The sequence below is a fragment of the Palaemon carinicauda genome, chromosome 22 (assembly GCF_036898095.1).
Source record: "Palaemon carinicauda isolate YSFRI2023 chromosome 22, ASM3689809v2, whole genome shotgun sequence".
In the NCBI taxonomy this organism is placed as follows: Eukaryota; Metazoa; Arthropoda; class Malacostraca; order Decapoda; family Palaemonidae; genus Palaemon; species Palaemon carinicauda.
In genome coordinates, this window is record NC_090746.1 from 84062211 (window position 1) to 84087210 (window position 25000).

General features: G+C 32.2%; 3 protein-coding genes across 3 annotated transcripts in view; 2 read left to right on the forward strand and 1 right to left on the reverse strand.

Moving 5' to 3' along the window:
• LOC137616153 (microsomal glutathione S-transferase 1-like) overlaps positions 1-3823 on the forward strand; it is a 7042-nt gene extending 3219 nt beyond the window's left edge. The window contains exons 3-4 of the mRNA XM_068345819.1: positions 1025-1107; positions 3397-3823. Of these exons, the coding sequence (XP_068201920.1) occupies positions 1025-1107; positions 3397-3634 (321 nt within the window). The 3' untranslated portion in view covers positions 3635-3823. The remainder of the gene's footprint in view (positions 1-1024; positions 1108-3396) is intronic.
• A 3173-nt stretch (positions 3824-6996) lies between these two features.
• On the forward strand, positions 6997-14992 carry LOC137616571 (microsomal glutathione S-transferase 1-like). The gene is made up of 4 exons (XM_068346451.1): positions 6997-7154; positions 10685-10812; positions 12263-12345; positions 14076-14992. The coding sequence occupies exons 2-4, from the start codon at positions 10693-10695 to the stop codon at positions 14311-14313; spliced, it is 441 nt and encodes a 146-aa protein (XP_068202552.1). The 5' UTR covers positions 6997-7154; positions 10685-10692; the 3' UTR covers positions 14314-14992.
• Positions 14993-20185: 5193 nt separating this feature from the next.
• The window catches only part of LOC137616572 (cytochrome P450 3A25-like), a 23246-nt gene continuing 18431 nt past the window's right edge, over positions 20186-25000 (reverse strand). Inside the window, exons 4-6 of the mRNA XM_068346452.1 lie at positions 22705-22811; positions 22068-22211; positions 20186-20411 (exon numbers count right to left, since the gene is read on the reverse strand). Coding sequence (XP_068202553.1) covers positions 20306-20411; positions 22068-22211; positions 22705-22811 — 357 coding nt within the window. The 3' untranslated portion in view covers positions 20186-20305. The remainder of the gene's footprint in view (positions 20412-22067; positions 22212-22704; positions 22812-25000) is intronic.

The window sequence follows — 25000 nt, forward strand, 5'->3', positions numbered from 1 at the left end:
TAATAGTTATGTACACTATCTATAAATGTATCATTGTTACAAATTGGTAACAAACATATCATTCGGTTTTTTTATGATCAGTGCATTTGTATGTGTGTGTGTCCATGAAATATTTTTATACACAGATGTACTTCCGCGTCGGTTTTATCTCCAGCTAGCTGCAGAAAAGCGAAGAGACATTGTATCATATCAAGATAGGAAAGCAGTTGCCATAAACACACAGATAAGCTAAGGTTTTTAAGATGGTATTGATTGTTAACTTTATCTCGAATGTTATCAAATGAAAACTGAAGAGGAGATTGGTTGAAACAAGGCCTAAAGTGGAAGCTGGTGGGAGTATAACTAGATGCTAAAGTTATTAAGGCAAACGAATCTTGTTAATTTGTCTTCTTTATTGGTTATGAATATACTTATGCGCATGTAATAGTATGATATATAATATGAAAAGATAGCTATCAAAATATAGAATGACTACAAGAAGTTAGGAGAGAGAGAGAGAGAGAGAGAGAGAGAGAGAGAGGAGAGAGAGAGAGAGAGAGAGAGAGAGAGAGAGAGAGAGAGAGAGAGAAAGGTTTGGTATGGTTCAAGCACATGGATAATTAAAATTGCCTTCTGTTTATTGATTTTATAGTAGATGCCATATATCAATAAGAATGAAATTCTTGGAAGGCTATCGCTCGAATAGCTTGAAATCCATAATGACATTTGAAGTTAATGAGTATGATTATCATTGGCTAATTAAGTTGTTATTCAAATTAGTTTTGAATTTTCAAACCACTCGAAAGTCAGCAGCAGGTATCATCACCAATAGAAATAAAATAAGGGTTATTAGTTAAAGTCTTTCAAGTTCTGCTTTCCACCAATAGCCTCGAGTCACGTACCTTAGTTATATAAACAAACTTACTTCAAACCACTTCCAGTTTCTGCATCATCTCATTATTAGACACTTTAACGGACCAAAAGAATCAGGCTAAGGAAAACAGACTTACTGACTTACTCACAACGGAAATATTTTCATTTTCAGGTGTTTACTAATCCAGAAGATGTGAAAACTATGGATGCCAAAGGGCCGATATTGAATGACCCGCAGGTAGAGCGCATCAGGAGGTGAGTGGATCACTTATTTTTTGCCTTTTCTATGCTTGCCGATGTGATGAGTCTTTCAATTCAATTATTTCTACTTATATGATAAAGACAAAAGTGAGACAAAAGTAAGCCCCTGTGCTTATAGCATCCTGTTTTTCCAAGTAGGGTTGTAGTCTAGCAAGTAATAATAATAATAATAATAATAATAATAATAATAATAATAATAATAATAATAATAATAATAATAATAATAATAATAATAACATTCTTACCAAATTGTCCAGTTTCAGAGAAATATTCTTATTTACCTTTTTTTCTAATCTAATCAATATTTTCTAGTACTTTTTGGCAGATATGGTGTTATAAATAATGATCATAGAAAGTTTACAACGATTCTAAGTTTAATTATCAATCATCAGTCAGTTGCCCACTGAACACCTTTTTAACACAACCTGTATCATATCATAAATATTCTAAAAGCATATTGTAACTATTGATTTTATAAAATAATTATAGTATATGAAAATGTATTATTAAGAAGCTAAAATGATATTCACGCCGTTGTCCAATCATGAAAATGTCTATGTACACGCATTCTTATGAATATATATATATATATATATATATATATATATACATGTGTATATATATGCGTACATATATATACATGTGTATATATATGCGTACATATATACATATATATATACATGTGTATATATATATGTATATATATACATATCTATATATATATATGTATATGTATATATATATAAATATATATATATATATATATATATATATATATATATACACACATATATATGTATATATATACATATACATACATATATATATATATATATATATATATATATATATATATATATATATATATACAAGAATCAGGCTACCGTATACAGTTGGAAAAAAAAGTTTTGCAGCAATTTACAGTGAAAAGGGACGATAGCTTATCAGTTACTCATCTATTTCACAGTAAAGTATTACGCAAGGTGCTTGCAACAATATAAGGCAATACTTTCCAATAATGGGCAAATGGTAATACTGGTGTCCTCAGCATTTTCAACATACTTCCGATTTTGTAGGTCTGAATTGCTGAGAGCTTTGTATTTTCAAAGCTAAGGATATATATCATTATTATTATTATTATTATTATTATTATTATTATTATTATTATTAGTGTATGCAACCCGTCAAAATGACGACTAAATATTTAGAAAGGTATGTATACACACGCACACGCACCACATCTCACCAGGGTATGACTACTCCTCTCTTCCCTTATCCGAGGGATGGGGAGAGCTGGCCGTGATAGGAAAGAAAAATATTATTATTGTTATTATTATTATTATTATTATTATTATTATTATTATTATTATTATTACTATTAGCTAAGCTACAACTCTAGTTGGAAAAGCAAGATAATAAAAGCCCAAGGGTTTCAACAGGGGAAAATAGCCTAGTGAGGAAAGGACACAATGAAATAGATAAACTACAAGAGATGTACTGAGCAATTAGAATAGAATATTTAAGAACAGTAACAACATTAGAATAGATATTTCATACATAAATTATAAAAACTTCAAACAATCAAGAGAGAGAATAATAAGATAGAATAGTGTGTCCGAGTGCACCCTCAAGCAAGAGAACTCTACCCCAAGACAGTGGAAGACAATGGTACAGAGGCTATGGCACTACACAAGATTAGAGAATAGTGGTTTAAGTTAGGAGTGACTTTCTTCTAGAAGAACTGTTTACCATAGATAAAGAGTCTCTTCTACCCTCACCAAGAGGAATTTAGCCATTGTTAATCCCTTGAGCGAAGAAGAATGGTTTGTTAATCTCAGTGTTGTCAGGTGTATGAGGACAGAGGAGAATGTGGTAAGAATAGGCCAGACTATTCGGCGTATGTGTAGGCAAAGAAAAAATGAGCTGTAACCAGATAGAGGGATCCAATGTAGTAATGTCTGGCCAGTCAAAGGATCCAATAACTCTAGCGGCAGTATCTCAACGGGAGACTGGTGCCCTGGCTAACCTGCTATCTACACATAAACACACACACACACACACTCACACACACACACACACACACATATATATATATATATATATATATATATATATATATATATATATATACGTAAATATATTCATATATATATCCAGACACTTGCTCTTTATCATATAAGGGAGATTATTATTATTATTATTATTATTATTATTATTATTGTTATTATTATTATTATTATTATTATTATTATTATTATTATTATTATTATTATTTCCTGACAGAGCTCACCAAAACGACATAGAAAACATCCCAGCGTTCTGGATCCTTGGCCTCCTCTACATCCTCACCGATCCTACGGAATTCGTCTCCAAGATACTCTTCCGGACATACACCATATCCAGAATAGTGCACACCATCTCCTATCTCACAGGGGATAACAAGAGGCCTTTAATATATTTGCCTGGAATGTTCATTAACTTCTTCATGGCAGGGACCATCATCATTACTTTCATTAAGTGAAATTTCAATATGAGATCGTTTCCTTTTTACTTTTCATGTATAAAAATTCATCCACGATGTAGATGTGAAATCATATTTTGAATTAAGGTTGTTTGCTTTGTATGTACTTTTAAAGATTTTTTTTATTTAACATATAAGTTGATTTTGTCCATCTATGGAGTTTTTGGCTAATAAAACGATGACTGAATTTATGGTACTTCTTTCCATTATCAATCCTATTTCAACTTAACATATACATATTATAATGTTTCCTAACTGACTTCAGATTTTACTATAATCTAATTCTGTTTATTAGATATACTATTCTTAAAAACTTTATACTCTAAAGGGCCCAAGAATCTCTTTGTTATTTTTGAGTAGCTTTGATTTTAGATCATGATCGTTGTTCAAAATTAAACTAGTCATCTTATATCCAAAATTTAAACTAAGTCTTCCATATCATGATTTTATCATATAACAAAAAAAAAAAAAAAAAAAAAAAAAAAAAGACTTTCTGGTGAAGATAAAAAAAACAACTCCCCTTCTTTACAGGAATGGAGTTGGCCACTGAATGCATGAAAAAGGTAAAAAATTGAAATAAACTGATAAATTATTTGAAAATTGTCTTTTCAAAGGCTTGATTTTAGAACGTCATTGTCTGTAATGATGTTGTTTATGACATGATATCGTTCTGATAAAATCTAGGCTTGTCTGATTTACATCTTTTAGAACAATCATCTCCGTGGCAGAAGAATGACATATAATGCAAAATTCTTTTGCAAAATAGCAGCCTGGGCATAGTCATAACAGTGTATAATATGCTGGCGGAATTCATTTCTTTGCAAATTATTGCCCCAGTCGATTTTGAATTGGGGGCAACTACTGCTGTGATGATGGTTATTGTAAAGACATGTAGTTCAAGGATACCTCATTTATTTTCAGCTTTTAAAGTCAATCTTACATTAGCAATCCATCATTAGGGATTGAGAGCTACTCGTAAATCGCATTTTCATTTGAAGTGCCTCTTATGATATCTTATCAGACAAAATTTCCCCTTAAAAATATTATGATCACGATTCTGGAAACGTAGATATATATTGAGAAATGTCTGGTCGTTTATGATAACTTCAATCGTCGTAGAAAAGTTATTTCATATATGATCATAACGATAAATTAGATACTCTACCTTCAAACTTCAACAAATACTTTTAGACATCAAAGGAAGATATGTAACCGACTGCGTGTACAATGATGACTAGAGAATTAATGAACGGATATAATAAATCTGGCATTATAATGTTATTCGCAGTTCAGATATGCAAGATATCGGTTTTATAACTTTTATCTTGATTGCGGATTTGACAGTATGATATTGCACGGATGAAGCAATATGTGTCGTTATCTGCGACAAATCTGTCACCTCTAGATTAGCACGTCTTTGATCCAAAGATGACTCTCCCCAAGGAGGTTAATTAGGCTATTCTCAACGCCCCCCCCCCCCGGAAAAAAAGTCCCAGTGCGCGAAAGAGGAAAGAACTTACAAGAAAAAATCCTTTTTTGATTGCTAAATTGTTCTTCATGGGAATGAATAAGACTGTAGGGATGCAGATATCTCTTTGATGGTAGATTATTTATCTATGAAACTAGAAATTTCATAGTTATTTGATTCTAGAAGTTATTGTTTTAAAATAATGGTAGAAGTATTGTAGAGTATAGTGAACATTTCTAAACGAAGAGGTTTAGGGTCGTAAAAGGTAGGCCTACAGCAAGGATAGACCTTGGCCTACAATCACCCATCTCAGGAATGTAAAAAAACGGTCAAATGGAATTAAGCCTAAATGCAGTTTCTAACCGTGGCGTCGTGGTGTCGGTGGTGACGTACCCAGGATCCAGAGAACTTGAAGAACTGGATCTGGACGTACCTAACACGAATGCTTTGGAATTCCAGTCAAATGCAGTTTTCGAATATATTCGTAACTTTATAGCTTTACAGATACTACAGCACTAATGTAATGCAAACCACGTATGGGAGCATGTTGTGATGTTATTATTTCCTTATTTTATGTGGGATTTTTCTTTCTTTTTAAGAGTAACGGGTCTCCCGAAATTAGAGGTTAATATAGGGTTTCACGGACAGGGACAGATAAATGATATTTGAGCCCCATACACAAGAATGTATTTGCACTGTTAATGACAACAAGAAATTCTAAAGGTCATAACATAAGTATGAAAATGAGTTTGTGTAAAAGATAATATATAATGGATAGATACTTTGGGCCTTTGTTCACCTTTATTCATAAATCCCAATTGTTAAGTTTGTCGTTATTTCTAAGAGACCATTACTTACTTTGAAGTGTCTGTAGATTTAATTATGAAAAATATTGAGAATTTATTGCCCGAGTTCAAAATGTTTTCACGAGACCGACATTTGATTTCAAGAATCAAATGGATTTATCAACTATTGTTTTGTCCTTCCATTAATTAATTTCTAATTTTAGTATCTTCACGTTGATGTAATAAAAAGAATTTTTCTATTAAGTCGCTTCTAAATTTACGAAGTTGTAAATCGCAAGTCACAACTCCTTTGCATTTCACTTTCTTTTTTATAGTTTCCGATTCATTTATATATATATATATATATATATATATATATATATATATATATATATATATATATATATATATATATATATATATAAATATATAGTACACACACTCGTATATATATATATATATATATATATATATATATATATATATATATATATATATATATACAGTATATATGTGTGTGTGTGTGTGTATTTATGTATGCATATGTGTATATGATAAACTAATGCACCGCCGTACGTTGCATGTGACTGCTTTGTAGTTTTCTCCATCATCAACTACGGTAGCTCAGTCACTCAGGAGAGCGTCACAATCGATCGCTTACTCCGAGAGATGAAGATAACAATAACCTTGAGATTCCAGCCCTTGAGACTCATCGTGACTAAGGAGTTTTTAAACCATTCTAATTTGCTAAACATTTGTTGTTGCCATGGTGTGCTTTTTTCAGACTTAATTTTGATTCTTAGTAATATATTGTTATATGTGGGTTCACAGTCGTATGGTATAAAAGAGAACAAAGTAATAATACATTGTGATTGATGATACAGCCTCATTACCCAAGCATTCCTCTCTGCCAGACGTAAGTGATGCTTCAACTTCATCTTAAGTTGGAATTCAACAATATTGAGTATCCCTTCTCGATGAATTATTATCACTATGATAAAAAGTTTGTCATATATTATCATGACATTTTGTTGCCAACTTGCATGGTAACACAGGCTATTTAAAGCGGTACGACAACTGATAGTGTTGAATTACAGAACTTCCAACTTCCAAGTTACATTTTAAGTTACTACCTGGGTCGTCGGCCTGTGTGTCGTTTATCTCCCTGCTTATCTAGGAATTCCAACCACAACTTTCTTTTTCATAAGTGCAAGCATCAAGACAGCCTTCATTTATATTTGTTCTTTTTTATCAGCTACTGTTCAAGGTATGTAACCTCATAACTGCTGTTAGTTTTCATCCCAATTTTAACTTGATTTGAAGTATGTTGGTCAAGTTATGGAGGGGTATGTAAAGTAGAGGCAAATATTATACTGTATACACACATGTATATATATATGTATATAAATATATATATATATATATATATATATATGTATATATATATATATTTGTAAATATATACACACGTTTATAGATATGTATACATTTCTATCTATCTATCTATCTATCTATATATATATATATATATATATATATATATATATATATATATATATATATATATGTATATATATATATATATATATATATATATATATATATATATATATATGTATATATATATATATATAAACGTATATTATATACCATATATATATACATATATGTATGTATGTATGTATATATGTATGCATGTATGTATGTATTAGTATAATTAACATGAATACATTTTTTATTTTTATATTCTTTATTTTCATTAACAAATGACTGATTAATGTATGATCATCAGAAGGTCCGAAATCAGATAACGAATGAGAGATAACGTAAAAAAAATGAGGCTACATTTAATAACAAATTTCTGGAACTAAAAGTCTGACACAAATGTATTTGAATAACTAAATTACTTGGCGCCATAATCTTCTAGCTTATTGTGACGAAAAGTAATGCTGTGGGAATTGGACTGCAGTTGTAATGAAAGGGATCTTGTCTTTAAAAGAATAGATGATTATTATATCCTCCACTCGTTGCTTGTAACTAAAACTTAAGGGGTATGTAAAAGCAAGCTAATTGTTAAAAATAAAAAAAAGTATATATCAATGGATATATATGAAATTCAATTGATAGTCAATATTGAGGAAGCTGTCATCTTTTAAGACATTTTACTAAGAAACTGACGTTGAACAGTGAATAAAAAAATAAAAGAAATCCCAACAATATAAACCTTGTGTACGTGTGTGCGTGTGTTGAACCCTTTATTCAAGTAGCATCACTGTCTGAAGGTCACCATAACCAAATAAGCATGAATTGCTTGTCTTAATACATGACTGAAATTATATTCATATCAGAACCCTTTAGAAATGGTCATTGGTGATTGAAAATTGAAAATTTAAAAGTTCCGTTTAGATATAAAATATTGTTCTGTTCGTTATTCATGTAAACTGTAAATGACTAAATAGAGATGGGTCCGCCGATTGGAGGTCTCCAAAAATAAACGCAGATAATAATAATAATAATTACATTCTTAATTAGATGCAGTTTTGTATGGGACGTGCTCACAGCTTACTCGTGTGAGTGGGATGGAGAATGAACTGACGCTCATCTACAATACAAAAAATTCTTAGCAGGGCATCTTTTATAATCTGATTGACTTCTGAAGTTTTTTTAATCCGGTAAAATGAGTAAGCCGAATTTAAACCCTTAGTTTGAATAACAGGCATTTTGAAAATAGTCTACAAATTCTGAGGAGTCTGGTTATTAGGTCTCTCTCTCTCTCTCTCTCTCTCTCTCTCTCTCTCTCTCTCTCTCTCTCTCTCTCTCTCTCTCTCTAATTGAATGGCCTCCCCTGACCTAGTGCCTGTTCGTATGGCCAAAATTCATAAATGTAAATATAATCTCTCTTTCTCTCCCACTTGAAAGAGAGATGATAATTATCTTGAAGAAGATAAGGGAACATCATACGGCTGGTGGATCAAAGATTTTTTAAAGAGAGAACATTCCAATAGAAAGGTAAACTCACCGATAACTTGATAAAAAGATTCTTATTTGGCAATAAAGAGATTCTCATCTAGCAGCGTCTGAAATAACTCATGTGAAAAGGGAAACTAACAAGGAATTCCAGAGCATTTGTTTATTGTGAATTTGAATGTTTTCTTTATCTTTACCTGTTTGTCAAATGAGATGACAATCAACTCTATTCCAACATCTTTTATCTTATCTTGTTTCTGACCCGTCTTTGATTTTTATTATAAAGGCTGATATATATATATATATATATATATATATATATATATATATATATATATACACACACACACACACACATATATATATATATATATATATATATATATATATATATATATATATATATATATATATACACCTTTTATCGTCTCTACTTTGTTTTTAAAAATCAAATACTGCATTATAAAAAATGAAGGTTAATGACTGAATTTAGTCCATGTTCAGACTTCGGCAAAACATGATATACATGATTAGATTCGTACTCACCATTGAGTAAGTTTCACAAAGGAATTTGAATAAAAAATAACCCATCTATTGCTTAATAATTTTAGATATCTCTTAATTCATATGTTAATTATGTGTTACTGCATAAAGTGTACAGCATTTATATGATTATCAGAATTATTGTTTCTCTTTGTATAATTGTTTTCTGTACCTTATTGAAATATCCACCGACAAGAAGAGATTCCAAACCTTTAATTTAGAATGTTATGAAAATGGTTGCTTAAATTCCAACATAGACATAAATTACAGATCTTTAATTGATTTTACTTATAGTCACCACAGAGATTCCGGTCGAACTAAGCCCCACCCCCTGATGACGTCATAGCTAGTCACGTTATCTCCAGCGTTAACAGCGGTCACAACACATCCCTCTAAAAGTGATTATACGTTGATATAGTTTGTAAGGGGATGGTCACAACACATCCCCCTAAAAGTGACCACTGCTAACGTTGGAGACAACGTTATTGGCTTTGACGTCATCGGGAGGGGGGCTTATTTCGCACGGAATCTCTGTAGCGACAAACAACGTATAATTGTGATGCAGCCTGCTCTGTGCATCGGATTTGTCATGGTGACCAGATGGTATATACAAGGACAGGCCGTGTTCTTTGGTCCTTTACTTCTGATAATTGTTATCAGTGATTAGGATTATCACATAAATAACTCCGGCTTATTTAAAATTTTACAACACTCTTTATATCTCATAACTGATCTTATTATGACCTTTCATTTATTTGATTTTTCTCTGTTTGCTTCTTGATTTCATGGGACATTTTCTTCGAGGCATTTCTCGGGGGAACTTATCGATACGATTCATGTATTTCTGACACATGCACTATGGCTGATGATATTGGTGATTTTACGAGACAACCCAACCCCCAGATTTAAGTACAATGGTTTCTTGTAGCATTCTTCTTTTCCAATGCTTTTCAGTTTTAAATATAAAGATTACAATAATGGCAGCCAGAATATTGAAGGAATGCCAGAGCTGGCTTGATGCAATTTTGCTCTATAATCGTAATAAACTATTTTCAGTATTTGAAGAATGAATGCGTATGATAATTCGAAAATAAAAGCTATTTCTAAGCTTGAGTATATGAGTTGATTTAGTGTTTCTTTTTTAAACACCTTACTCTCATTACATTTCAGATCATTACGCATACCGTAAAACCCACAATTGATTATAACATTCTAGACCAAAATAATTCCCTTGCAAAATTTGACCTTAATGCAAATTCTACTTTAATCAGGAACTTTCTTCTTCAGAAAACAACATGGGTGGCTGGACTCTAGATAATCCTGTGTTCGCCAATTATGTCTTCTACGCTGGCGTTCTAGCATTGAAGGTCATCCTTATGGGACCCATCACAGGATATTACAGGATCACAAAGAAGGTTAGATTCTGAAATAAGAGGAGAGTGTAGTGGTCTATTTGCTAAGCTAACTGTGGCACTATGGTTAAATGATTAACATTGGGTTTGGGAGAGCCTATAGGTCTATCTGCTGAGTGATCAGCAACCATTGCCTGGCCCTCCTTGGTCATAGCTTGGGCGGAGAGGGGGCTTGGGCGCTGATCATATGTATATATGGTCAATATCTAGAGCATTGTCCTGCTCGATAAGGCAATGTCATTGTCCCTTGCCTCTGTCATACATGAGCGGCCTTTAAACTCTTAAACAATAGGAACGAGTTTATCTTATGTTTTCATTGGCTCATTGTGTACGGATATTTGGTGATTTATGTATCTAAATGATGTTAAACTGAATAGGAGGTTTAGTGTTTTATATTTTTTGCCAAACATTATAAATGTATACGAATTTACCGCATTAGATCCTTTACCAAGAGTATGTTCGGCTGGTGAATAATATATACGGTATATATATATATATATATATATATATATATATATATATATATATATATATATATATATATATATATACATACATATATATATATATACATATATATATATATATATATATATATATATATATGTATATATATATATATACACATACATATTACTTTCTCATGATTCAGGGCTAAAAGAGACAAGTTCCTTTCTTTTAGTGGGGCGTTATCGCCTCTTACCTTATATTAGTGGCACACATATTCCTAGGAAGTTTTATTTTTCTAATACTTCTTCCATGGTATTAGCACTTCTGATAGTAGCCTAGATGTAAAAAGTTATGTCTTAATAGTATATTAAATTTCATCTCAATCAAATCGAGAAAGGATTGATCAATTACTCATTTTATGTCACTCCTAAAGGAATATTTGTAGTGATGAAATTGCTGTTTTTGTATATAGTCAGGAGACGTATATTGTCTATTTGCATAAGGCTTAAGATATATTTTTACGATTTATATTGGATTTTAAAGCAGTAATAACAACAGAGACTGGTTTTTCTTTTATTCCATAATCATTGTCATTAAAAATTATCCATTAGATTTCTCATTCTTGAGGTTAGACGTAAAATGAGCTTGCTCCATTAACTTGTTCCTGCTCGTTATGAAAACTTAGAATATTTATTGATAACCGTTTCGATTTTGGGTAAATGACTCGAGAAATTTTGATTTAAAAAACTTGGTAAAGGATGCGGGTTAGAGGTAATGAATAGATACGCAAAAATTAAGTATGTGGGAGAAATTGGTAAATATGAAGTTTCCGCAAATGTTTGTGAAGAAATCCCATCAAAGATTGAGAACCAACAAATCAAATTAATCATACTATTATTTAGTTGTTACTGTAAAAAACATATCTAATATCTTGGGTTGTAGCCATGTGTGTTATAGAAATGAAAATATGTGCTACTTATTTATGATATGTAATACATTGCAGGTGTTTATGAATGAAGAAGATGCTAAATCTATGGGTGCCAAGGAGGTCAAGACAAATGACCCGGATGTTGAACGAGTGAGGAGGTAAATCATAATTTTCATGTTTGAGATTTGTGTGTCTCTTTGTTAGGTGTCCTTAATGACCAAAAATAGTCTGTTTGGATTCAATAAATTGAATCTTTTATATGTACACATGCAAATATATATATATATATATATATATATATATATATATATATATATATATATATATATATATATATGTATGTATGTATATATATACATATGTACATATATATATATATATATATATATATATATATATATATATATATTTATATGCATATACATACATACATACATACATACATACATACATACATACATATATCAAAAGATCTCCTGCATTATCTTTAATGTAGTTACCAATAGTTTTTGTTTTGTGGTTAATAATAGTGAATACTATCATTTCTACTATTAATTATGTAGTTGCATTAGAGTAAGAAAAATCATTACAGTTCTTTCACATAATGATCGTAACCGAGACCAGTGGCAGTCTCAACGGTATTTTGATTATAGTAAGGATGCTGTGAAATTATCATGGCAGTATTTTTTAATATTGCCATTATTGTTTATTTATCCATCGAATTTATTCGTTACGTACGTAACTGTTCACAATATGCAATATTATGAGTATATTTACTATAACTATGATTCATAGAGATATGTAAAACACATTACAAATTGGGCTGGGGTTTCCAATATGTAAGCACTAGATATTTTAAAAAATGGAAGATTTAAAGAAATTAATAGCTACAATGAACATAATACAATATATAAAGTTTTGTTTCATTGTATCACAAAATAATCACAAATAACCAGTGAATTATCAAAATTATATTGCATTTTGTAAGTGGCTATGTAAATGCTGTATCCTGAAACATGCAGAGTTTATGACATCAGAAATTTTATAATATAGCACAGGTACCAGAGATTTTTGTTTGTAGAATTATCATCAATGGAGTATAAAAGTAGTGGTAGTTGAAGTATCTTTATTATTGCACCTTTTAAAATCATTATAATGATAGCAGTTTCTTAATACTTTTTCAAATCTGCTACTGTATAGCAGTCATTTGTAATATGGGGTTCCAACGTTATCACTTAATAATCAAAGTCTTTAAATATGGCTCTTATTGTAATATATTTTAACAGAAAAAAGTACAAGTAAGAGCCACAATACCCTTTAGCCCTAATTTAGGGAGTAATAGCATGCAACTGCATTATTATTATTATTATTATTATTATTATTATTATTATTATTATGATTATTATTATTATTATTATTATTATGATTATTATTATTATGATTATTATTATGATTATTATTATTATTATTATTATTATTATTATTATTATTATTATTATTATTATTATGATTATTATTATTATTATTATTATTATTATTATTATTATTATTATTATTATTATCACAAGCTAGGCTATAACCCTAGTTGGAAAAGCAAGATGCTATAAGCCCAAGGGCTCCAAGAGGGATACATATCCTAGTGAAGAAAGGAAACAAGGAAATAAATAAACCACAAGAGAAAAATAAACAATAAAAATAAAATATTTCAAGAACAGTAGAGCAGGAAATTAGATAATTCACATATAAACTATAAAAGCTTTGAAAAATTATAGGAAGAGAAATATGATAGAACAGCATAGCCAAGTGTACCCTTAGCCAAGGGAACTCTTCGCCAATTGAAGTATTAGGAGCAATAAAAAGTAACGCCACACTTTGATTTATCCTACAGAGCTCATCAGAACGACCTGGAGAACATTCCAGTATTCTGGATCCTGGGTCTTCTGTACATCATGACCGACCCTTCAGTGGCACTATCCAAGATTATCTTCCGTGTGTACACCATCTCCAGGATCATCTACACCGTCTTGTACCTCTCTGGAAGCAATAAGAGAGGCATGCCCTTCATGATCGGCATGGTCATTAACGTGTTCTTAGCTATTAATGTTATCATAACATTCATTAATTAAGTAAACATTAAAACTGATATGTTCACTAGACAGAAATATCGTAAGTAAACATATCTTTAAAGTGAGGACGTTAACATTCATGACATTCTTCGTTACACAATGAAGCCAAATTAAATTGTTTACTAATGCAGACATTTAAGGAATAGCCAGTGGTTTAGAGCTCTAATGTTCACACATAATTTAAAGCACTATGTTTAGAAGTTTCACTCGTGTAGCAATAAGTTTCTTGACCTTTATGAGTTATTGTTAAAATTCTTATTAGTAAAAGCATTGAAGTTCAGCCCTTCAAAAAGCACGAGTGTGTGAAAAATGTTAAAAACCTTTTAATTCAAAAGTCGTAATACCGAAACACATTAATCATCTTAGAGTTGAAACCTCTGTTCAATAAAACTTAGGTTTTGAACTTTTTTTCAATTTGCTCTCTCGAATATGTCTGTGGGTTTAGTCAAGTTCGTCCTTTCGAATCCAGAATGTGGGATTAATTTCTTCACAAATGGAAAATTATGTGCTAATAAGTTCAAGTTAGGTTAAGTTCTGGATAACTGTAGGTTTGTCATAGAATAACAATCTATGAAACTTTCTTCAGAATCACTTCAGGATGTTTGTCCATGTATTTCTTGAAAAAGGAAGAGAGACCAAGCTAGCTTTCAGGGTTGAAGTTATAAAGAAATATTCTGTTTCTGTCCTTTTCTTTTGCCTCCCTCCTTACAAAATAATAGATGTAGACTTTGCAAACAATGTGACTTGAAGTGTATAATTACCAAAATTCCTGTAGGTAAAACTTAGGTTTACAGAGTTATCATGGTTGGATACTTGTAGTAAGTTAAACCAAAAGTTACAGAATTTGAAGATTTAGCATTTGAATAATGTTAATGTAAAGGTAAATTAGACCACAATGGAGAGTAACTTGTTTGTCTGTCAGATCAAATGTGCCAATAAAAAACGTATTTTTTTCTAAATACATTAATTATATCCCATACATTACCACTATTATTTGAATTTTGACTAAGGAGATATATATAGAGCATTGATTCATAGTAATTTAGTTAACAATGCCAGTCTCCAGGAACGTTTGATGATACAACACAAAAGATAGCTCATTGTTATGTCATTACCAAATTGCTATGACGTGCTAGTTGAATCAGCCCATATAAATTCCTTAGTAAAACATTTAACCATACAGGGGGTACATATGAACTCCATATTAGCCTGTCTTAGATGAATATAATGAAAAATTATGAAATGAAACCGGTAAATACCCGAAGAAACATGACAGTTTTTTTGCCATGAGAGCCATGCATTGATTCGTTTATTCTAGCCTACCCTATACCAACATTGATTATAGCAGTGCCTTTATGTTGTATGAAATTATTGTGTCTGATGAAAACATAATTTCTGTATTTTTTTTTCTTTGAAAACTCGAGAATGATTGGTCATAAGTTTATTCATTGACAGAAGAGTTTTTTTCTTTTTTATAGAATTCGACATTCGACAATAATTAACCTCAGTGTTGTCTTAGCTATATAATATAGATATCTACAGTAGGTTCAACAGTAGCCCTTTCATACCATAGGAAATACTAGTACATTATGTATTAGTGATAGTTCTAAATAAGAATCTGTGCACTGTTAAAAAATACCCATGCAGTCTACTCAATTTTTCTGGTAATTACAAAGGCAATTGGCACCCATTTATTTTTCCACATGAATAAATTAAATTTTCAAAATGCATTACACGTAAATCTTCTTGGTCTCAGTGGAAAGGCTCTGGTCCGAAATACACATCTACATCCATTCTCCTGAAGAATGTGAATAGAAAATCAATTCAGATTAGACCATTGCTGTAGCCTGAAATTGTGACTTTAGCATTGAAACATTCTCACCAAAAATTAATCAGGTTCTGAATGGCCACTCCAGCAAAAACGCAGGATCATAGGGCCATAATCTCACATATTCCCTTACACTGAAAGTAATCATTTTGATGTGGGGTGGCTTTTTTTTTTTTTTTTAATATTGCTTCAACTTATTCCATTCCTGTAATGACTTGAAATTTTCCAACTAGCGTTGCTTAATATTGTGATGACTAATCGGAGTTAAATGGTTTTAATCTTAAATATTCTAGCTTCAATTGGCACTGAATTTACTCAATGCTTTGTTTAAGAACATTTTGTTATAAGAAAGTTATTTTAAATTGCTTAACATACATATGCTGCTTTTTCTTCGTAGAATTTAATTTGATATTGATTGTCATAACATTATTCACTACAAGATTGATGTAAAGTGGAAGTCCCAAAGGCTTGTTCATCATAGCCCTCGACATTACTTTCTACTTTGTTGTTTGCTGATAATATACTGCATGCGAGTCCTGGACTAAAGTATTTACCGAAGTAAGTTCAAACGAAGATTTTAGGGACTTTGTGGTCATGAAGACCGTCTGTAGATGGATACAACACGCATTCTTGTGAAACAAATGAACTGATAGTGTTTTGTAACCCAGTGGACTGACTGAAGGATTTTAGCGGAGTCCACTTACGCATTTATTGTAATTATGGGCAGTTTATGTAGTCGATTTATTTTGAATGCTTTTGGAGATATTGATGAGTAATATTCTTGATTTTGATCGTGTATGCCAAATCATCGTAGTTGCCAATGCCCCAATAATGAAAACACTCTAGGGCGGAAATGAAAGTGGGGTAAATAGAAAAATATAAGAAAAATAGAAAAAAGCAAGAGGATTAACAATAGAAAATAATTAAGAAACAGATAAGCAGTGAAAAGAGACTATTATTAACCTACTCAACAAAAAAGTATTTGCAAAAAGTTTGATCTTCGAATGGTCCACTGGTTCAACTGTTTGATTAGGGAGATCATTCCACATTCTTTCCATAGACGAAAAAAAATTCTTGAATACTGTGTAGTATTGAGCCTCATGAAAGAAAGAAAATCTTATGCATTCTACACAATAAACTATATGAATGATGCTGCGAGAGAAAAATATCCAACACAAGGGTAAAGAATTTTATAGACCTTAGATTTATGTCCGAAAATGTGAGATGGGAACTATTTCTTTAGTATGCCCTTTTTATTGATAATATAAGAAGAGACAGGACATAATATGTTTCTAAAAGGTGAACTTACAATCAATAAAGAATTTTAGATGATATGTATAGAATGTATAGATTATTGTTGATTATGTCATCATAACACCAATGGTCATTGATGTGATATGTTTAAAGAAGTATTGCCAATGAAAAGATATGTGTAGGGAAGATGCAGGGTTCAGGGGTTAGTAAAATCAAAAGAAACATTGAAGTCAAAACGAGCCATACGAGCTGCAGGACCAGAGGCAAGGAATTTTTTATCAGCACTGCAAATTGCAAGATCATCATAAGCAACAATGCCCTTACGAAAGCTGTACAATAGACTTAGGAAAAGATGATTGCCTTTAGCGTATGCATTCTAGTCTTTTGCTAATAGACTTTCAAATACTTTAGACATAATGGAAGTCCAACCCAATTCTGTTCAATAAGTACAAAATGAACATCTATCTAATTTTAAAAAATAGCAAAAACTTTAGAGCTAGGATATCAGCTGTCTTTACAAAATACAAAAGTACAATCTGCTCTCAGTATTAAGGTCACATAAGCTTTGGAAAAAACAGAGATGCGGCAGGATTAGTTTCACTTTACACTGCTTACTGGTAAACACCCCAAATGGAACCAATACAAAGAGAATAGAAATATCTGCATTAGTAACAAACTTGCTTTCAAGTTTAAACTATATTTCATACCTATATGATATAAAAGGTAAACGTTAAAAATCACTACTATGAGGAACCGTAGAGATTAAGTTCCTGTAATCATTTTCAACAAATATTATTGAAATATGTTAGTTAACAAATTCAATAATCATGCTTAGAAAATTTTCTAAGTTTGAAATCAAGGGGCTCGTTGTTAATATATTCAAAAGCAACACTAAAATCAAGACTAATCAGGTTAATTTTATGAGCAGAATCACGGAATTTCTATGCAAGTATGGAAATAAAGAAATTATCACAGGCAATAATACATTTGGGAATGCCATATTCCTAAAATAGGAACAGATGATTACTTACAGTATATGCGTTTGAAGGTTTTGCTAATAAATGTTCAAAGACACTAGGTAGCAGATCTGTAAACATTGGACATTAATCAAGTTTACTTTTGCTTTTGGACAATGTGTGACAGAACCGTTTTGTTTAAGCAAGGTGGAAATTGTTCAGCTTACACTAAAGAGGAAAAATTTGAGAGTAACTCAACATTTTATGCTACCGAGCTAAACCAGAAAACATTTGTTCATGGCCAAACTATATCTATCTTCAGTCGATGCATATAAAATTCTCTACGCAGTAGATGTCAGCTAGTTTTGGTTATTTTAGCCCAAATCTGACTATTACTATTCCAGAGATGATATTGACCTCATTTCTCCAAAAGAACACGTCTAAAATAACCGTTGAACCTCATTTTGTCATTGATGCTGCAGTTTAACACCCGGGAGATAATACGGCTATCAATAATGAAAACATTTGTCATAAGTGAACGTGTCCATATATATACAACAGTGACTGAATATGTATAAGATCTCTCAAAGTGTAATTCCAATCTTTTAGAAATTTCATATACCCTAGGGATAAGCTGCCCACTTTTAGTTACTGACGCATCTAAAACTAGACGAAAGGACAATAAAAGCCCTACAAGATTCCACAGAACTGAATAGCCATGTGATAAAAACGGAGAAAGCAGGAATACTTATCAAAAAAAAAAAAAAAAAAAAAAAAAATCTGGTGATATCATTAGTATTCACAGTAATAACTTATTTCAGTGTACGCTTATCAATCTTATCAATCAAAATCTGAAAGACACTACCCGGAAAAAAACTGAAGATTGGGAACTTTGTCTGGGTTCGTCAATACTGGAGAAATCTTTTGGTTTGTAATAAAAGCCAAATAAGGCTGGGCAAGCTGCAGCATCATACAATGCCTTGAAATGAAATGCTATTGATTTGTTGTTTTGATAACGATTGAATATCTTAATTTAGCAAATATACATGAGATGATCCTGCAGTACTTACAAGAACCAGAAACAGGAAAGGGAGACAGTGTTACTAAATCAATAAAGTAAATGAAAACTTATATAAAGAAAAAAAATACAAATATGAAGGTTTCTTTATTCATGCCAACGCACGTTATATAAAACATATAAAGATAACAATGAAATATCTATATTGCCTGACCCTTCCTGGTTCTAGCTTGGTGGGGGATTGCTTGGGAACTGATCATGTGTATATATGGTCAATCTCTAGGTCTTTGTTTTGCTAGGGCATTGTCACTTCCCTCGCTTCTGCCATTCATGGTCGACCTTTAAACGCAATAGGTTGTTCAACTTCTTCTTCGTCCCAGCTTTATCCCTATTCGGGGTCGCCGTTTCTAATGAGTCTCTTCCATTTCAATAAGGAAAAAGGCTGTATTAGAAGTTACAATTCAAGAAGAGCTATCAAAGTTATTGTTTTTTCGTATTTTTTTTTAAAGGAGGAAATCTACTCAAGTTTGACTACTAATTCATACCCATTCCACACATCAGGATGGTATAAAACTAAACTCTAGCTGTGTTGAAAAAGACGTTACAAGAATGCATAAACTGCTTGTTTCTCTCTTTTTAGTGCTTTCATAACGGAAGCGTGCTAAAATATCCCTTCTGTATTATTTCTGCCATGAACATCACAAAACGTCAGTTCCGCCATATGACATTGCCAACTAATGTGATGACAAAAACGCTACTGATGATTTAATGACATGCTTTTGACATCGGATCTTTCATCAAAACGAGATTAAGGATATTCAACTGTATTATGTGCTGTTATACAAATAAATGGCCATTTTATGTAATGTTCATTTAATTTGGAATTACAGTTACAGTGTAACCTGTGTAAGAATCTTTCCTAAAGATTTCCCCGACCTACTGTCTTGGCGTGGCCTTCAGCATGACACCCGTCGCTGGTATATGCGTCACAGTGGGCATTTCAAACTTCATGGGTATGACAGTTTCCTCACACGTCTCCAATCTGTAAAATAAAAGAGAAAATAAGGGAAAATTTGAAGCAACCAGGCTCTCCAATGCTCACTGTTAGATTTTCTGTATATTATATTCCTTCAAAGTATACGTTTACCCTTTTTCCTCTTTGATCTTTGAGAGATTAAAATGGTTCTTCTCATTAGTCACCATTCTCAGATGCATTTGAATCTCAAGTGAAAAATGTCCGCCATAGAGAGAAGGAACTAAAGATGGTTCAGGTTGCAAATTAGTTACAATTATCACTTTTTCATTAGTGCGAAATCACAGAGAATTCTGCGGACCACCAAACACTAACGCACAATCTTGGACTTCCTTCCTTCGATTTTTACCTGATTATTTTCATTATATTCTGGGAAATATCAAACATAATACACAGCCTCTGGAAACCTCCACTAATAATTACCAGTTGTAACTAAAGGGAGACAAGCAACGTTGTATCTCATCAGTGTTAGTCCTTTAGTAACCCATTCTTGTACTAATGCAATCACGTTATCTTATTTCATAAAGATTTTGGTTAACCACTGCTTAACATCATACAAGAGCAGATGTTTCATATATATATATATATATATATATATATATATATATATATATATATATATATATATATATATATGCAAACATTCGATAATTTCACTTTGTTTGTATGCTATTTCCACCGATAATATTGCGATAATTTCTTTATCTTTGGTCTTCTTTTTTTTGCGGAAGTTTTCTCAGAATGTTATTGGGTTTTAGGCAGGTTATATATGATTATCACACACCATTTTCTTTTTCTTACTTCATATTCTGGAACTGTGAAAGATATCACGTGCAAATAATTTATTTGACTTTTCTTCAGAAAATGAAAGAAAGTTGGACTTTATTCTGATCATTATCAAAGTAACATTAAAAGATAATTACTCGCGTAATTATCGAAATTGATGGATCTGTGCTTTATCAATGATGTAATTTCTTGTGTTTTTTAAATACTTGATATTTTAATGAATGTTAACATCATCACATTTCGCAAGTGATTCCACTTCTCTAGATAATGACATGCGTCTAGTCCTTAGCCAAGCTGTATTGAATACATGAATCATGGGGAGATAAAGCTCTCACGAATGTCCAGGTTTTTCTTTCAACATAACGAAGATAAGACCCTTAATCTGTAACTTACGATAGTTTTTTTTGATAATTAAGTACTCGGTTAGATGAGATATCCTAGGGCTTAAGTCTTTCCTGTTTCTATATTTCTATATTCTTTACATTAATGAGGGTTCTGATAAAAGAGCTAAGTCGAAGTTATCAGTATGATGTAATAAAAATAATTGCAAGAGGGTATCTAAAGAACGAATGAAAACATATATCCTTAGTTCATATGCATATTTGAATACCACCTAATAGCTAGATCTATGGGAAAACCGTCTTCGGAAATGAGAATTAAGTATATCAATGACAATCCCCTTTTCCCTCATTGGCTGATTGGAGATCGAACTCTACTTCTTACTTGAGTAACGATTGATACTTCATAGCAAGACAATTGAATTGGATTGGGTCATGAGCTTTAGCCCAGAGGCCAAGGCACTGTGATCTGTCAGGTCATTCAGCACTGCCAATAACTCAAAAAGACGAGTACATTTCAAAGCACAGTACATCGACTTACTTGAAACAACGGATTAGTCTGGCTAAAGCTAATTTAGCCTCTAGCTGAGCAAATCTAATCCCGACACAGCTTCGAGGTCCAGCTCCGAAAGGGATGTAGGACATCGGATGTCTGTTTTCCGAGGCCTTTGTCTTCGAGGAAAATCTGAAAAGAATAATAATTGAAATATTGATTGTAGTAATAAGAGTAGTAGTTGCAGTAATGATAATAATCTTCTGGCTTAGAAACGATTAGCCTTAGAGTATTTATTGTTCACAAATTGAATTGGTTGAATTGGCCAATCCTCTATTCAGCTAGGCTGAGATATAGAAATACAGGAAGCAATCTATTAACTGTTTTACATAATTCCAAAAATTGCAATTTTTATTTTTCCACCAGGATACTCGCGTAAGTGCTTTAGGCACTCAGTGATTGTTCGTGTCTCTTATCTAATTCAAGGAAAATGAATGCACCATCTTAAGTAAAGAATAATAAAGCTAAGTTTAGTGTAGAGCAAACAAAGAAAACTTCTTTTCCCAAGTAAGAATTAGATCATTATTGGAAAAATATTTTGTTTTGAGCTTTTTCAGAATAAGATGTTATTGTTTCAGTTAATGCTATAATTAAGAGGAGAATATCATATCATCTTTGACCTCACCTGTCAGGATCGAATTTTTCCGGGTCAGGCCAAAACTCCGGGTTATGGTGGATGTGCCACATTGGGATGACAATGTTCGTGTCACTTGGAATGAAGTAGTCACCGAGCTAAATATCAATAAAATGACATGAGATTCAACATGTTACAGTTTTTTTTATATACATGAGAGAAATGACGTGAATTAGGTTTTATATTTATTGACCACTAGTTTTAGATAAAATAATTCATATTGCAGTCTTTTGTAATTTTCCGAAATAGTTTCAAATAAATTTCTAACTAGCACAGGCTAGTGAGTTTCCGTTTTTACAACAAAACTTATGGTAAGAAAATCAGGGCTGACGAAAAAAACAAAAACAAAACTATTTACACTGAATTGTGCTTAAACTTATCCTTAACCAGTTACAGTTAAAGTACAGGGGATAGGATAGGTGGTGGAGGGGAGGTCGGAATTAGGATCGGAAGGATTGGAGGGGAGAGTGTTAAAATGAAGTGCAGTGCGAGGTGAAAAGATTGGGACAAATCCAATACGTCTATATATATATATATATATATATATATATATATATATATATATATATATATATATATATATATATATATATATATATATATATATATATATATATATTTTTTTTTTTTGTGCCAACATCATGCCTTGTTCACATGCCAGCCTCCGAGGGACTTGTGTTTTCATGATTATTCCTTTTCTGGGGCTTGTTTATTTATTTGTTAGTCTACTTTTGCTTTATTGTTTTATTTTAATACTCTGGATTTGGTTCGTCCTGAGCAATCATTTTCCACCAGGAATGCTCGTTTTGTGTGTCTATTATTTCTTCACTTGTCGTCGCATTTGTGTTGAATAATTGTTATTATAAGCCATTGTGTCTACTTTTGCCTTTTGTTGTTGTTTTTGTTTTTGGTTTAACGGGTGATTCCTTCCTTGATTTAGTTGTATTCCCCCATTTCTACTTTCTTTGTTCTTATCACTTTTGTCATTTCATTATTCATGTTATCTGTCAGCAGGTTAACTATGTCTCTTCTTGAGAAGTTTTTATGCTTCTAAGTAACCTTTGCTTGGTTACTGCCCAAGGGCGTAATTGCTCTTTTCCTGTCTTTGGACTTTTTGGGGAACAGGTGTTGTTCCTTGGAGACATAAAGTTGCATGTTAAGTTCCTCATGGGACACTTCTCTCTTCCTTTCTTTCTCTTTAGTCTTTCTATTATAATTTCCCTTTGTTTGTTCTACATTGGGGATTGCTGTTGCTGATGGGATTTCCATGGGAGTTTCCTTTTGTTCTTCCTCATTTTGGTCCTCAATTTCGATTTCTTCCTCCTCTTTAGAGTATATCTCCTCGTCAGATTCCACTACTGTGTCTTCTGGGGGAGTTTCGGGGCTTTTCTTTGCCTGGTGTGGGAGGGTCATCCCTCTGTGGGCTGGGACTGCTTTATTACTTTCTGCCATTCTTTTTGGTAGTTTTACTTTTGGAAGGCCATTTAGTTCGTAGATCTCATCAATGGTTGCTTGGAACGAGCCTAGGTCTATAGGTTCCTGAATGTGCGCGCTAATTAGGACTGTGTATATTGTCATGATTGCATTTATGGGTAGGCCTAATGTAGGGTTTGTTGTTCCATTTTGGGGAGGGGTGGGGTCCGTTTATTGCTTGGACAGCTATGTTTGCATAAGTCTTCCCTGTTTGTGTGGTTTTGGCATCTCTGCGTTTTTAAATTTCTTCTTTGATTATAGTTTTTCTGATTGGGCATGAGGCTTGCAGGATTTTGTGGGGGAGTCTTATTGCTGGTTGCGTATTTGTAGCCTCCCTCTGCACAGTTGGTGCAGATGGTTTTCTTTTCAGTGGGACAGTCTTTTGTTAAATGGTTATATTTGAAACTGTTATAGCAAGGGGTAATTTCTACAAAGATCTCTTTTTCTAATAGATGGGGGAGGGGTGGGTGGGGAATGATTGACTGGTTTCCAACTAAGACACTATCTTTTAGTATCTTTATTTGTCATATTGACATTTTCTACTCTTAGCTTTATAACTGACATTCTGTCCCATTTAAGTTTTAGGAGGTTCATGACCTTTATATATTCCTCTATTTCTTGTATTAGGACTCCTCTGGGATTTTGTCACTATGCCTCTCGATTTCCTTTAGGATTAGGGTACGTTCTGCATTGTATTCTGGAGGGGTCATTACAACAAGGTTGAGCCATTTTGGCTTTTCTTTTATTTCGGGGAATAGGGCTTTTTCAAGGTGCTCATCTTTGAGAACCACAGTGTACCTGTGTTTCCCACTTA

Coding starts and splice junctions, on each gene's coding strand:
- LOC137616571 (XM_068346451.1), top strand. CDS start 10,693: ATGGGTGGCTGGACTCTAGATAATCCTGTGTTCGCCAATTATGTCTTC. Junction 10,813..12,262: donor ATTACAGGATCACAAAGAAG/GTTAGATTCTGA, acceptor AATACATTGCAG/GTGTTTATGAATGAAGAAGA. Junction 12,346..14,075: donor GATGTTGAACGAGTGAGGAG/GTAAATCATAAT, acceptor TTTATCCTACAG/AGCTCATCAGAACGACCTGG.